Source organism: Cavenderia fasciculata, assembly GCF_000203815.1.
Source record: "Cavenderia fasciculata unplaced genomic scaffold Scf_ET2XIPL01CNAVH-3, whole genome shotgun sequence".
Lineage (NCBI taxonomy): Eukaryota > Evosea > Eumycetozoa > Acytosteliales > Cavenderiaceae > Cavenderia > Cavenderia fasciculata.
The window spans coordinates 1,125,875-1,140,169 of NW_004457723.1; the positions used below are offsets into that span (position 1 = coordinate 1,125,875).

General features: G+C 32.9%; 7 protein-coding genes across 7 annotated transcripts, besides 1 other annotated feature; 4 read left to right on the forward strand and 3 right to left on the reverse strand.

Moving 5' to 3' along the window:
* Positions 1 to 66: 66 nt before the first annotated feature.
* Positions 67 to 2,626, forward strand: brf1 (TATA box-binding protein-associated factor; the record flags this gene model as incomplete). Its single annotated transcript, XM_004367092.1, has 5 exons — positions 67 to 147; positions 249 to 570; positions 651 to 1,835; positions 1,894 to 2,135; positions 2,204 to 2,626. The coding sequence occupies 5 exons, from the start codon at positions 67 to 69 to the stop codon at positions 2,624 to 2,626; spliced, it is 2,253 nt and encodes a 750-aa protein (XP_004367149.1).
* A 434-nt stretch (positions 2,627 to 3,060) lies between these two features.
* On the forward strand, positions 3,061 to 3,555 carry rpl32 (S60 ribosomal protein L32; the record flags this gene model as incomplete). Its single annotated transcript, XM_004367093.1, has 2 exons — positions 3,061 to 3,150; positions 3,244 to 3,555. The coding sequence occupies 2 exons, from the start codon at positions 3,061 to 3,063 to the stop codon at positions 3,553 to 3,555; spliced, it is 402 nt and encodes a 133-aa protein (XP_004367150.1).
* A 181-nt stretch (positions 3,556 to 3,736) lies between these two features.
* DFA_07288 (YEATS family protein) lies at positions 3,737 to 7,533 on the reverse strand (the record flags this gene model as incomplete). The annotated part of the gene is made up of 5 exons (XM_004367094.1): positions 3,737 to 3,916; positions 3,981 to 5,174; positions 5,237 to 5,890; positions 5,965 to 6,995; positions 7,074 to 7,533. The coding sequence occupies 5 exons, from the start codon at positions 7,531 to 7,533 to the stop codon at positions 3,737 to 3,739; spliced, it is 3,519 nt and encodes a 1,172-aa protein (XP_004367151.1).
* A 296-nt stretch (positions 7,534 to 7,829) lies between these two features.
* DFA_07289 (uncharacterized protein) lies at positions 7,830 to 8,048 on the reverse strand (the record flags this gene model as incomplete). The annotated part of the gene is made up of 1 exon (XM_004367095.1): positions 7,830 to 8,048. One exon carries the CDS (start codon positions 8,046 to 8,048, stop codon positions 7,830 to 7,832), a length of 219 nt encoding a protein of 72 aa, XP_004367152.1.
* Positions 8,049 to 9,024: 976 nt separating this feature from the next.
* Positions 9,025 to 9,111: a sequence feature (Short protein (DFA_07290, EGG20170.1) was converted to a misc_feature.).
* A 265-nt stretch (positions 9,112 to 9,376) lies between these two features.
* DFA_07291 (uncharacterized protein) lies at positions 9,377 to 10,824 on the forward strand (the record flags this gene model as incomplete). Its single annotated transcript, XM_004367097.1, has 2 exons — positions 9,377 to 9,402; positions 10,020 to 10,824. 2 exons carry the CDS (start codon positions 9,377 to 9,379, stop codon positions 10,822 to 10,824), a joined length of 831 nt encoding a protein of 276 aa, XP_004367154.1.
* Positions 10,825 to 10,964: 140 nt separating this feature from the next.
* Positions 10,965 to 11,580, forward strand: DFA_07292 (uncharacterized protein; the record flags this gene model as incomplete). Its single annotated transcript, XM_004367098.1, has 3 exons — positions 10,965 to 10,999; positions 11,091 to 11,400; positions 11,491 to 11,580. 3 exons carry the CDS (start codon positions 10,965 to 10,967, stop codon positions 11,578 to 11,580), a joined length of 435 nt encoding a protein of 144 aa, XP_004367155.1.
* A 306-nt stretch (positions 11,581 to 11,886) lies between these two features.
* DFA_07293 (uncharacterized protein) lies at positions 11,887 to 14,275 on the reverse strand (the record flags this gene model as incomplete). Its single annotated transcript, XM_004367099.1, has 5 exons — positions 11,887 to 12,025; positions 12,096 to 12,119; positions 12,358 to 12,401; positions 12,599 to 13,094; positions 13,242 to 14,275. The coding sequence occupies 5 exons, from the start codon at positions 14,273 to 14,275 to the stop codon at positions 11,887 to 11,889; spliced, it is 1,737 nt and encodes a 578-aa protein (XP_004367156.1).
* Between the last annotated feature and the right edge of the window lie 20 nt (positions 14,276 to 14,295).

The following is a 14,295-nucleotide window of genomic DNA, read 5'->3' on the forward strand; positions in this document are numbered from 1 at the left end:
TTTAGCAGTCACTCTAATTAAAGTACTATAGTTTAAGTAGTTTCAACTCTAATTAAAGTATTATCTATGGCGAAAGCATGTCCTCACTGTGGATGTACAGTATTTGATACATCACATGATGGTACTTTCTGTACTGGTTGCAGTCGTGTATGTAGTTAATAGTTCATAGTTAATAGTAGTAGTAGTAGTTTTCTTTCCCCTACTTTGATTCTAATCATCATCATTCATTCCCTATTACTATTATATAGGTAATAGATGGATCAAATATTGTATCGGAACTTCAATTCTCAGAGACATCAGGGTTGATGGGTACTTTTGTCAATGCACGTGGACAAGTTGGTAGAGGATCATACAGATCGTTGGGTGGTGAATCAAGAGCTCTCTCGACTGAAAATGCGAGAAGAAGAATGCACACTATTGCAGGTCAAGTTGGATTAAAGGATGTTCATATCGATATGGGTGTCAGATTGTACGAAACTGCAATGGATTTTAAATTCACTAAAGGTCGTAGTACTCAAATCGTCTCTGCTACATGTCTCTATACTGTTTGTAGAAGAGAATTAACTCCTCGTATGTCACATCATCAATCTATATTATATTATACATTATATATATTAATCATATCTTTCTTTCTATTTCTTTCTATTTAGATTTATTAATTGATTTTTCAGAAGCAATACAATTAAATGTATTTGTATTGGCTAGTACATTCTTAAAGTTTATTCAAACACTTGGATTTCAATTACCATTGGTAGACCCTGCTTTGTTTATTCAAAGATTTGCAGTTGGATTAGAGTTTGAGCAAAAGACACAAGAGGTTGCCAACACTGCCCTAAAGTTGGTGGCAAGAATGAAAAGAGATTGGATGAGTATTGGTAGACGTCCCTCTGGTATTTGTGGTGCCAGTTTATTTATTGCTGCAAAGATTCATGGTTTCAAGAGAACGGTCAAAGAGATTGTTCAGGTTGTCAAGATTGGTGAAGACACCATTATAAAGAGACTCAAAGAGTTTAAAGATACTCCTTCTGCCGCACTCACCATTGACGAATTTGATGCAATCGATGTCGAGACTGAACATGATCCACCAAGTTTTATCAAAAATAGATTAAAGGAAATAGATGCAGAACAAAAAATCAAATTACAACAAGCAAAGGACGAAGAGAAAAGAATGGAATGGAGTACAAGAGACACACTATTTGATTTGGATTTGGAAACCTATGATACAAAAGCAAAAGAAGATTTGAAAAAAGGTTTAGAATTAATTAAAGGAAAGGATACTGAAGATGAAGATGATGAAGAGGAGGAAGAAGAAGAAGAAGAGGAAGAGGTAAAAGAGAAAACAAAAGGAAAAAGAAAAAAGAAAGTTCAAAAGGAGAAACCAAAAAAGAAAAAGAAAAAAACTAGAGCTGAAGAAGAAGAGGAAAAGGAAGAATTGGAAAAACAAAAGGAATTGGAAGAAAAGGAAAAGGAAGATGGAGACAAAGAGGAAAAAGAAGATGGTGACAAGGAGAAAGAGTCAAGTGAGAAAAAGGATGGTGATGAAGAAATTAGTGGTACTATTGAACCAAGTCAAGATAAAGATAAAGAAAAAGATAAAGAGGAAAAGGTTGAAAAAGAATTACCTACTATTGAAGAAGAAGATGAAGAAGAAGAGGAAAAAGAAAAAAGTAAACCAAAGAAAAAGGTAGCAAAAAAGGTAGCAAAAATGAAAGCAACCAAAAAAGATGTAAATAACAACAATAACACTATCATTATCGATCCAATTGAAGATGATATTAGTAACGTTTTAAAAGAAAATAATTTGGAAAATGTTTCCATTCATAATCTATCTCAAAGTATGTACTATATCAAAATATTCCCTATAGTTTGTTATTATTAATATTTTTCTTTTAGTTCCAACTACACTTTCACAATCATATTTAAAGATGTTACAAGAAAGAGCAAGAGAAGATTATGACATGAATGCACCATTACCAGGTTTAGATGAAGTAATCGATGACTATCCAGTTCTTGAGGGTACCACTAGTACTCAACCAGAACAACCAATCAACCCAGAAGTTTTTGAACCAACTGCCACTTTGGATGATTTAGAAGATGATGAACTTGATCTCTATATTGAAAGAAATCAATCAGTTGTATGTAGTAGTAATTGAGATTAAGATTAATACTCATCTAATTTAATCTAATCATTCTTTTTCTCCAGAGAAATGCAAAGGAATTAATTTGGACAGAATTAAACAAGGAATGGATTGAAAAGAATGCAGCAAGAGAAAAGGAAGAAGAAGAAGCTAGAGCAATGGGTAGACCCATTAGAAAGAGAGCAAAGAAACAAACAGCTGCTTCTGCTGCCGAGGCAATGGCAGAGGCACTTAGAAAGAGAGTTAAAGATCAAAGAATTCAGAATTTGATTAATAATTTGGTAGGCGTCCCTGAACCAAAACAAGAAGAGGCTAGACCTAGAATGCAACAAAAGAAACCAACTCCTGCTGCAAACGATCAAGACGATGAAGATGAAGAAGAAGAAGATGACGATGATGATGGTCCCGAGAAACAACCCGCTTCAATGGCTTCTCTTCTCGGTCAACAACAATACAATGAATATGATGACTATGAAGATTACTATTAAAGATGGTGATGAAACCCGAAATATATATTAAATATGAATGTTTAATAAATTGTATATATATCAATCAACAAATATCATTAACACTATTGTGTATGACACAAACCTTTTTGAAATTCGTGAGACGAGTGGACGGGCGAAAATTTAGTTGGCTTAAAATTGAATTTAACGAAAAATCTAATTTTTTGGCACTCACTTGACGAGTGAGGCTATCCACGACGAAAGGAGCGTTAACAGCAACAGTACTCAATATCCCTGCAGTATCAGTAAGGTGTGTATCTGTGTAGCTATGTAGTTTTATACTATAAACCTATAATGTAGAAATATATAAAGAGACATATGTAATCTAACATTCTCCCTTCCTCCTATACCAATCATACGTCGTATCAATCTTCATTATTACCTATCATCATTTATCTTATCATTTACAGCCCACAATGCCTACCCCAATTGTCAGATCAAAGATCATCAAGAAGAAGACCACCCGTTTCTTCCGTTTCCAATCTGATCTCTTCAACAGAGTCGCCGTAAGTGTTTAGCAATACAAACAGATAAGAACAGGAAACGCGTGTCTAACATTCAATCACACCACTTCATTATCATCATTCAAATAATAATAGGGAAACTGGAGAAAGCCAAGAGGTATTGATAACAGAGTCAGAAGAAGATTCTCAGGTGCCGCAAGAATGCCAGATGCTGGTTACGGATCAAACAGAAAGACCAGAGACGTCGATCCAAACGGTTTCAAGCGTTTCGTCGTCAGAAACGTTGAAGAGTTGGAAGTCCTTCTCATGCAAAACAGAAGATACGCTGCTGAAATCTTCCACGCTTGTTCTGCCAAGACCCGTAAGGCTATCGTCGAAAGAGCTCGTGAACTCGATATCAAGGTTACCAATGCCAACGGTAGATTGAGAAGCCAAGAAAGAGAGTAAATTGAATAAAACTCGAGTTTTTACAAATATACACATAAATTGTAGCAATCTTAAAACAGCCAATGGAAGATGAAACTATAGAGATAAATCTAGATAATCAATCTTTTACATACTATATCTTATTTCATTTCATTCATATTTTTTTTTTCAAACACTAAGATCGATTGATGGATACATTTATTTATTTATTGTTATATAAACAACAATTATTTAAAAAGTTGTAAAGAGTATTTGTTCTAAGTGCTGAATGCAGGTGAAATGGTACAACCACCTTGATAACTTCATCTTCCTCTTTTTCTCTTTCTTTACTATATTGTTCAAATGTTTCCATTACAATCTCTCTCATAAATTTAATTGTTGCCTAAATAAATAAATAAAGATTAATCTTTGAGTTTTAATAATAAAATATAATTTAATTTACATACCATATATAACATTTCTTCAGCACCAAAAGATTGATCTTCCAATTTAATATTGATCATCTTTGTAATATTTCGAATAAAATCGATTGGAAAGGTGGATGGGTTTGAAAAGGTTTGTTGGTTGAGGAGTGTCATTGGACTGACAGCATCATCCCTTGGTTGTTTAGAATCTGGATCAAAGTTTTCTCCATATGAAATCTTGACCTGTGGGAATGAGCTGTTTAGTGTTGTATAGGAAGAGACAATGGCATTTAGACCACATTGTCTTTGTTTGGCATCAAATGTATCTGGTTGATGTCCACATCCACAATATTTACAATAGAACAGTGGATAGATACCAAGTGTCTTTTTAACTGTAGTAGTTGGTACAATTGCTGTTTGATTATTATATTGATGATGATGATGAAGTGTATTATTTTGATAATTATTATTATAATTATTATTATAATTATTATTGATACCAGAGGAAGAAGGTAATACTGTTGATGAGTTGAATGGTACAAGTTCATTATTGTTATTGATAGTAGTTCCTCCACCTGTTGTAGTTGAAGTTGTTGTTATTGTTGAAAAAGGAGTTGCAGCAGTTGTTGGTATTGTATGATTATTTTGATTATAAGAAGAACCTGATAAGGGAGCTAAAATTGGATCTTTTGCCATTGCAGATGAAGGAGAAAATAAAGATAATGTCCATTCTGGTAGGACAATAGGTGCATGTTGTTCTTGGGGAACATGTTCCTTTTCCTTTTTGATTTTTGCTTTGGCAGCAGCTTTTGCTTTTGCAGCAGCAGCTCTTGCTTCGGCGATTGCCTTTTTCTCTGCGGCTTCCTTTGCTTCCTTGTCTGCTTTGGCTTTTGCTTCTGCCTCTTCTTTTTTCTTTTTCTCCTCTTCTTTTCTTCGCTTTTCCTCCTCGTCTTCAGTGATACCACCAGTTTCTGGTAGCTCCTCTGTTCCATCTTTTTTGTTGCCACCATTTTCATTGTCGATATCATCAGTCATACTAGTATCACCATCTCCATCAATCTTTTTATCCTTTTTACTCAGTGTTCGCAATCCTTTAATAATAAGTAATTCTGCCTTTTGTTGATTTGTCAATGGTGTCAATTCATGTTCTCTACACCATCTCTTGATTTCTATAGTCTTGAATTTTGTTCCAAATTTCAAATTTAATAATTTACCAATAAATTTTGATCTCCTAAACTAATAAATAAATAAATATTAATAAAAAGAGATAGATATTGTTTTTTTGATTGATTTCATACTTCTGTTAATCTTTGTTTTCCTTCATTCCATTTCATCCATTCTGTTCTTGTTGTTGCTTTACGATACAATTCTTTTTCTTCAATAGTAGTAGTAGTAGTAGTAGTGGAAGATGAGGGGGTTGTTGTCGTTGAATCCTTTTCCTTTTCCTTTTCCTTTTCCTTTTCCTTTTCCTTTTCTTTTTCTTTTTCTTTTTCCTTTTCTTTTTCTTTTTCATCTGGTATAACGATTGTATATTTTTTAGCCAGTGTTGTTAAATATTGAGTTACTATTGGTGATTTTAAAGTTAGATCTTCTGGTTTGATGATTGGTTCTGGAGGAGGTTTTAATTTTTCTCTTTGTTTTTCAGCTTCTTTTTCCTTTTCCATTTCCTTTACATCGAAAAAGAGTCTATCTAGATCAATATCAATTGCAGTTTCACCACCCAGTGTAATGACATCTGGTTGAACTGGCAGCTGATTTAATTTTAGATTGTGAATAATATCGATTGGTTTGTTTCGATTGTCGTGAAAAAATAATTTGATTCTAATTGGAAATTCTCCCCATCCCCATCGAGTAAGGTGAAATGGTGGATGTTCAATATCAATTGTATCATTTGGTGCATAATCATGATGAAGAAAAAATCTAATCTTTTTTATAAATGTTGAAATATCATCCTATGCAAAAGAAATAAAAAGTAAATGTTAATATATGATAGAAATAACTTTCTACTACTACTACTATTACTTACACCATCAATACCTCTAACATAAACCATCCATTTATGAGTATGTCCAGTTGATTTTTGATTTGGTGGTAATTGCATGCAAGTGTTACCAGCAATGATTCTCTTTCTGATATAGAATCTTGAAGGTGATTCGTCGATTTTTGGATGTACAGGTCTAGATGCGCTATCTATATTCATTGGATCTAATAATACACTATCACTAACCAATGATGTAGTGATAGTTGGTGATGTTGTTGTCGTCGTTGTTGTTGGTGATGTAGTTGGAGTCGTCATATTTACAGTTGTTCCACCAATATTATTATTATTATTATTATTATTGATAGTTTCTACATTTTCTTTTGATTGAGCAACAGTAGCAATGAATTCCTTTATCGATGCCGATTGAAAAGTTCCAAGTTTTTGTTGGAATTGAGGAGGAACATCGCTTTCATTCATTTCTTTGCCACCACAAATCTCTGCTGCCTCTTCAATACTGGCAAGAGTCAGCTTGTGTCTAATTCTACAATGATTTAAAAATCCAGTAGAGTTTACAAATTCCTGTCTTCCGCATGATGGACAGGTTAGCAATACATATTTTCCATTCAACTTTTTGTAATACAATTTAGTTTCAATGGTTGCTGGTGGTGGAGGTAGTGGAATTGATGTTATTGGCATTGTAAATGAAGATCCAGAAGAAGATCCAGATCCATCAGTTGTCGTCGACGACGATGATGGTTTATGTTTGGTTGATGTTTTTGTTGCTTGTGAAGAAGAGGAGGTCGTAGTCGTCGTCGTAGAAGTAGAGGAACCAGTTGATTTTGTCGACGATAAAGATTTATCCTTTTTAGAAGAAGGAGAAGGAGGATGATCCAAAAGTATAGTTGATCTTTGTGTTTTTTGTTTAGAGGTTCGAGATGCCTTCATTTGATTCAACATTTCTTTTACTTTAAGTATTCTCGTATCAATCTCTACCAACTCTGTCTCTTTAGTTTTAATCTCTTGAGGGAATTCTCTTTCAAATATCGATTTTAATTTCTTTATCAATACTTGTTTATCTATAAAACAAAACAAAAGTAAGTAAGGTATATTTGATTTGTCGAATCTTTTCTCTTTTCTTCTTCTTCTTTCTTTACCTTGTTCATCATTTATAATCAACTTTCTCTTTAATTTTGAAAGAGAATCACCAAATAGTGAAAATGCACTTGATGGTTGTGATGATATTATACTATTTACATTATTATTATTATTATTATTATTATTAAAAGATTCTATTGTTTCATTGATACGTTGATCAAATTTACTTTCAAGTTCTTTGATGTGCAGTTCAAGTAAAGTTTGATACTTTTGATTCAACTTGTCTATTTGTATTTGATGAAGTGCTAGTAATTGATCTGTGATCAAATTCATTGTTTGATCATTTAATTGTATATTGCCGTTACTATAACTATTACTATTACTATTAGTTGTTGTTGTCGTTGTAGTCGTCGTCGATTCATCTTGATCATCAAAGATGCTATTACTTTTATTATTATTATTTACATTGTTTAAGGTGTTGTTATTGATTGTATTATCTTCTTTCTGACCATTGTTCATTATGCTTATTAATATCTATCTATCTATCAAATTTGAACAAACTAATGATACAAATATGTGAAGTTTCAGATGAGTCGTTGGAGAAAAAAAACAAACAAGGGCGGGAGTTTTTGAATAATAATTAAATTATTATCTTTGTACTTTTAGAATCAACTACATGAATATTATTATTATTATGTAAATAAATAAATATAATAATGAAGGGGATTTATGATATTTTGGGTTGAGGGGACTAATACTACTACTTTATACTTTATACTTTTATTTTATATAAATCCATACTTGGATGTGAAATTTTATGCGATGAGGGCAAGGACAAGGGCAATCAAACCCAAGAATGGAGCGGCAATGGAGGCACCGGTACCAGTGGTGGTTTCACCAGTGGTGGTGTTACCGGTCCCAGTAGAGTTACCAGTTGGAGTTCCAGTTCCGGTAGAGTTACCAGTGGTGGTGTTTTGGGCAGCAGCAAAGGCAAAGAGGGCAAAGAGAGCAAAGATAATAAGCTTGGCGTTCATTCTAGAGATATTAAAAAGTAAAAAATAAATAAATTAAAAAAAGAATTAGAATTTGAAATATATTTTTAAAACATAAAGATAAAGAAGAAGAAGAAGAGAGATAAAGACTTTTAAACATACTTTAGATGATATATTTTTAATTAATGTTGATTTGTATGATTATTTACAAACCAAACCTAGGTCCTTTTATAGGTAGTGATTAGAGGGTTTCTCAAAACAAAAGAATAAAATTTATTATTTAATATTTTATTGTTTTTTATTAAACCCATCGATTGATTGCCTTGTACGAAAATATTGGCCATCCACAATCCCCAACCACCCATGGGTATACCCAACCAGTATTCGGACACTCTTCAATATCGATTTGTCGGTGGAATAAGGTACAATTGGTGCCAATTGCAAAAAATATCTTCAATTGCGAGTGAATAAGAGCTCATCTAACGATTTTAAAATGTCTCCCCAATACTGTCTGGATCATTTAGTTTCCCATTCTTTTGAAACCTTAGATTCTGATGGCCATCATATTTTTATAACCACCTCGGGAACCACTTCCAGAGTCGGACGATTCTATTCTAAAAAAAAAATCTGTAATGGTTCTCTAGTTAGAGTTAGAGTTCCTAAAAGGTGTGTCACACATCAAAACTAATCAAATAGATACACGATATTAATAAACTGATTTTAATTTAAATTAAATCATTTTATTCAATTTATTTCATAATTTATTAAATCATAGTATTATTTAATTTTCCAATATATTATTTAAAGAAAGAAAAATTAGAAAGTACTTCTTTTTTAATAGGTAGATAGATAATAATTACGATGATCATTCGATAGAAATTGGGATGGCTACCTTGGTGGCAAACGATGGCGAAGTTTTTTTGGTTCCAACGATCAATAGCATTCGTGTGGCCTTGATTTTTTCACTCTTCAGTATTGGCACCAACTTCCCGTTTTTTTGATCTTTTATTATAAAATTTTAATGGTGATCTTTTTGTTTTGCGATTGTTGATGGTTGTTGTTCATTGTCGAGGAGACACTGATTCTTTGCATCATGTGTTGCCATTCTATGCCCCGTTGCGAGTGATCATGATCATTGAGCGAGAGAGAGAGAGAAACCAAGAAGAGAGAATTGATTCTCAAAGAATATTCATTTCCCTTTTAGCACTATTCACACCAACATGTTCACTACTCTGTGCATGTTCACCAAACCCTCGAAATATCCAATCTATCTAACAATCGATCCATTGTATTCAAAGTGATTCATTTAATTGGTTTGTTGGCATGCCTTAAGAAGATATCTTGATAGAATTTTTTTGAACAATAAATAAATGAAAAAGATAAATAATAATGTAATGTAATAATAAAACAACATCGATACAAAGAGATGTGGTAACAACACTACCTACCACAACCACAACCACAAAGTGAACGAGATTTAACCCACCCACCACCAACACCACCACTCGTATAGTCGGTCATTCACGGTTCTTCTTGAATTTTTAAATATTCCTTTTCTTTTTATTTCAGAGTGAGTTGAATCACTCACTACCTACACTAATTTTAATATTATATCATTCATGATACATATATAAAGCTAGTAATAAAAAGATATTTCCAAAAACAAACAATAAAGGGATACAGACAACCAACAATCAACTGTCAGTTTTTTACCCAGGGTTTCTTTAAAACGATAGAATTCTTTTCGAAATTCGTGTCGGGCATGATATACAATAACAAACCTACCCCCGTTTTATTAAGCTCAACAACAACAACAACAACAACAATATTTATTAAAGTCATATAAATCAAGAGAGAGAGATATATAATATATCTACATTTAACCTTTTACCCTCTCTCTTTTGAATATTATAGCTAGTATCTCCCCCCAATATATATATATCACAACAAGAGACAACAGGATATTTTTTGAAGCTTGTTGTTAATCTTTATCTTTCTCTTTCACTTTCTCAGTTCTTCTTCTTCTTCTTCTTCTTCTTATATAGTCGTCGTAATGTTTCAAAGATCTTTAAAGAAACTTATCACTACCTCTGCAAATAGAACCAAACAACTAGAATTCACTTCATCATCATCATCGTCATTAAGTTATACAACAAGAAAGTTTGGTAGTTCTTCTTCTTCTTCTTTTTCTCCCTTTTCATCTTCAAACATAATGATGATGGATTTTAAAGAGGAAGGGGAGATAACAACAATGGGGAATGACTCTTCCTCTTACTCCTCCTCCTCCTCTTCACCAAGTCTTTCAACATTGATGGTAAATTCTACGACTACTGCTACCACTACAACTACTCAACAAACAAGAGAAAGATTCTTGAATACAACAATTGATAGAGATGGTAGTGGTAACAAGACAGTAAACAATCCAAACAACAATACAATTAGAATAACGACGTTTAATATACTGGCACCTTGTTATGTCCGAGACAATTCAAAGTATGATGGTCAATTTGGAAACGATCCAATGAGACGACAAGAACAGATTACACAGATGCTCAAGCAAATCGATACCGATATCATCAATTTGCAAGAGTTTTTTTTTGGTCCAACCTTTCAAACATTCTACGAGGCTCAGTTGGGCGACACCTACAATCCCATCTATCTCCAACGAACCAATCACAAAAAAGATGGTCTTGCCGTCTTTATAAAGAAAACCCTACGAATCAAGAACCGTAAATATATTAAATTTAACGATCAAGGTGATAGAGTTGCTCTATTGTTACACATCATTTCTCCAAATGTAATGAATGAGAATATATAAACATACAATCAATCATACTAACTTTTTTCGTTTATTTCTATATATATATATAGAATGGAGAATTTTTATTATGTAATACACATTTAACATTTCCACATACACCTTTTGATGAGCGAGTGCTCAGACTATCACAAATTAAAATGGTCGATCAAACCATTGAAGCATTTATAAAAGAGTAATTAATATTAGATATAGATAAAATAGATAGAATGTTGTAGTATTAATTAATTAATTAATTATTTTTCTATATATTTTTATTTATTTAGAAATTCATTAAATAATTTACCTGTAGTTGTTTGTGGAGATTTGAATACTCCACTTGAAAACTGCGTTGTTAATCAATACTTGAAAAACAAACATTACATGTCCACTTTTAATTTGGTCAATCCACAACAAAAACATTTTGTTTCACATTGCAATCATTTGGATCAAGAAGTTGGAGTCGATTTCATTTTCCTCAAAGACTCTCAATATTTGGCACCTCCCATTCAAGATTCACAATCCATCTTGGGAATTACTGCTCCTCATCTTTATCCAATCGATTCTTATTTCTTTCCAAGAGATTTAAAGGTTGATGTATGTAATCAAATAAACAAATTTATATATAAATACTCTAAAATTGGTTATATATATTAATTTGTTATATTTTTTTTTATCATTTTCTAGAAATGGCAATCGATGGATGTACCTTTATCCGATCATAGACCACTAACAACCACTTTTACTTTTTTAAACAAGAATAATATTAATAACTAACTTATAATAATAATAATAATAATACTCATCATTTATAGTACCGAGATATATATAAATATATAAATTGTAATATTCCAGAATAATAATAATAATAATTAATAATAATTAATAATCAATAATAATTGAATAAACCAACATTATTTATAACAACATGTTTTATATAAAGAAAATAAACAAAACATACATTTAGGCATAAAATACAAAAATTATTAAATGATTATCTTTCGAGATTCATGAGCACAAGCTACTATCTTTTTCTAGCGACCTATGACTCGGCTCGATTGTTTTGCGATCATGATCCCCTGATCAAATGATACCTATCAGATGATACCTATCGCATGATACCCTGATCAAATGATACCCGATCACATGATCAAATGATACCCTGATCAAATGATACCCTGATCTTATGACATCGATCAAATGATACCCTATCACTTGATGACTGAACTATAAATATCTCCAATGAGTGACCTATAACCTGTCATGTGCTATAAATAGACGGGAGGACAAACGATACAGGTGGCTGACCGACTGACCTAAACTAAAAAAAACGACAACAAAAGCCCATAAGTATTTAGCCGACCATTTTTGCCATCAAAGAGTCGTGCTCATAGTAAAATTTCATTCAATTGCAAAACAATCGAGCCGAGTCATAGGTCGCTAGAAAAAGATAGTAGCTTGTGCTCATGAATCTCGAAAGATAAAAGTTGGTGATGTGATTGCATTTTATTTGATAGAAATTAATTCTATTGATTGACAGAATCATTTTCCTACATTTCTCTAAATCTTATAAATTTTAATTCAAAAACAAAACAAATCTAAAATAATATTATTGATGGTATCAATCATATGACAATCGTAAAAATACTTCTATAGTTTTAAGGGGTATACAAAATACAGTTTATTATAAATGATCCTTCAGGTCAGATGATCATGATGATGACATTAGGATCATTTTAAATATAGAATTATAACAATTAAAATAACCACCTTCTAAATATTTGTTACTTAAAACAATTATGTGGTTGTGGTGGTGTTGGCTAGAATTGGAATTGTCTTGTGTTGTTGATTTATCTTTATCTCTTCTGATATAAAAGGTTAAATCCTTTGTTGGTATGGTGACTCTATCTGCTTGTGACAAAAGATCGACATTATTAAATGAAATGTTGAGGATACTACTACTACTATTATTATTATTATTTTTAATATTTAAATCAATTTCAAAATGATATTTTTGATTTGAAATATAACGAGTGATGATGAGTGTCTTGAGGAAAGGAGGAAGAAGACAAGTATCAATGTTTTTGTGAAAGTATTCATCCAACTGTAGGTATTTAAGGTTTGGTGGAAGCATTGGTATCCAAGACAAAAGAGGGAGACTGATAATGGATTGACCAAGAATGAGACGTTTGAGGTTGGTTGGGAGGAACCCCTTGTAAAAGGGGATATCGTATCGAGATCCAAACTCGAGATGGACAAGTGTTGATGGAAGTACATTGGGGTGGATGAGGCTATGAAAGTGGTTGCCAAAGACGAGGTGTGTGAGACCTGGTGGGAGGGGGTGTTGGAGGTCGCAGTTGTAGAGTCGTCCAAGAGTGAGATGTGTGAGTGTTTTGGGAAGATAATCGAGTGGGATGGGATGGGAATAGTCATCAAACAATTCAAGACGGGTGAGATTAGGTGGAAGGATAGGAGGTGGTTGATTGTGTTGGACTACCAACACTAAATGACAAAGTGACTCGAATTGTGCCAATGATGGTTTGGCAGTAGTAGTGGTATCGCCGCCTTCACCCACAACCATTGGTAAATGGAGTATATTTCCAATATCCAAATGTGTAAGTGTATGAGGGATGGCATTGCAAAGGTCAGCATTACAATATCCAGAATACCCAAATGACAGTGATTGCAGATGTTCACACTCGGTGAGTTTGACCGATGAACATTGGTATCCGTCACCAAGACACAGTTGCTTGAGTGATTTGGGTAGATCCTCACTTAACAACGGATAGTTGAAATAGAAACCAAATGTTAGGTTTGTGATCGAGTCGGGCAACGACCCCTTTTGCAAAGCTTGGTTGTATCTCTTACCAAATACAAGGTGACACAATGTATTGGGTAAAAGACCGGGATAGATTGGATAGTCGAATTGATCGCTCAACTCGAGATGGACGAGTGCTGGCGGCAACGAGTTTGGTGTCAATGGTTCATTGTACTCTCCGCCGATAAAGAGGTGTGTTACATTGACCAGTGTATTGATCTTTAAATGTCCAATAGGATGGTGATCGTTAAACACTACAACCTTTGTTTTCCAAGGTTCCAAGGGTAGTGGCGGTAGAGGTGTGTTTTTGCGTGTAGCAAAACTATTGATGTCCTTGACAGGTGGTCGTCCCGCTGGCACACGATACACAGTCGACTGAATATATTGATGTGAACTAATAAAAGAATGTAAATGAAATGATGTACAATTTAATTTTGATGCATCAATCTTTGAATTCTTCTTCTTCTTCTTCTGATCAATAGTATCCAATCCTCCAAACAATATTAAACTTGATGACTTTGCATACAAGCTCTTGCAACTAGTCAATAAACATAATCTATCTATATCCTCTTTAATAAATTGTATTATATATAATGCAATATATTGGTGATTAAATATATGAATAGTATTATTATTATTTTGTTGGTTATTCATTTATCTTTTTTTGATTTTTT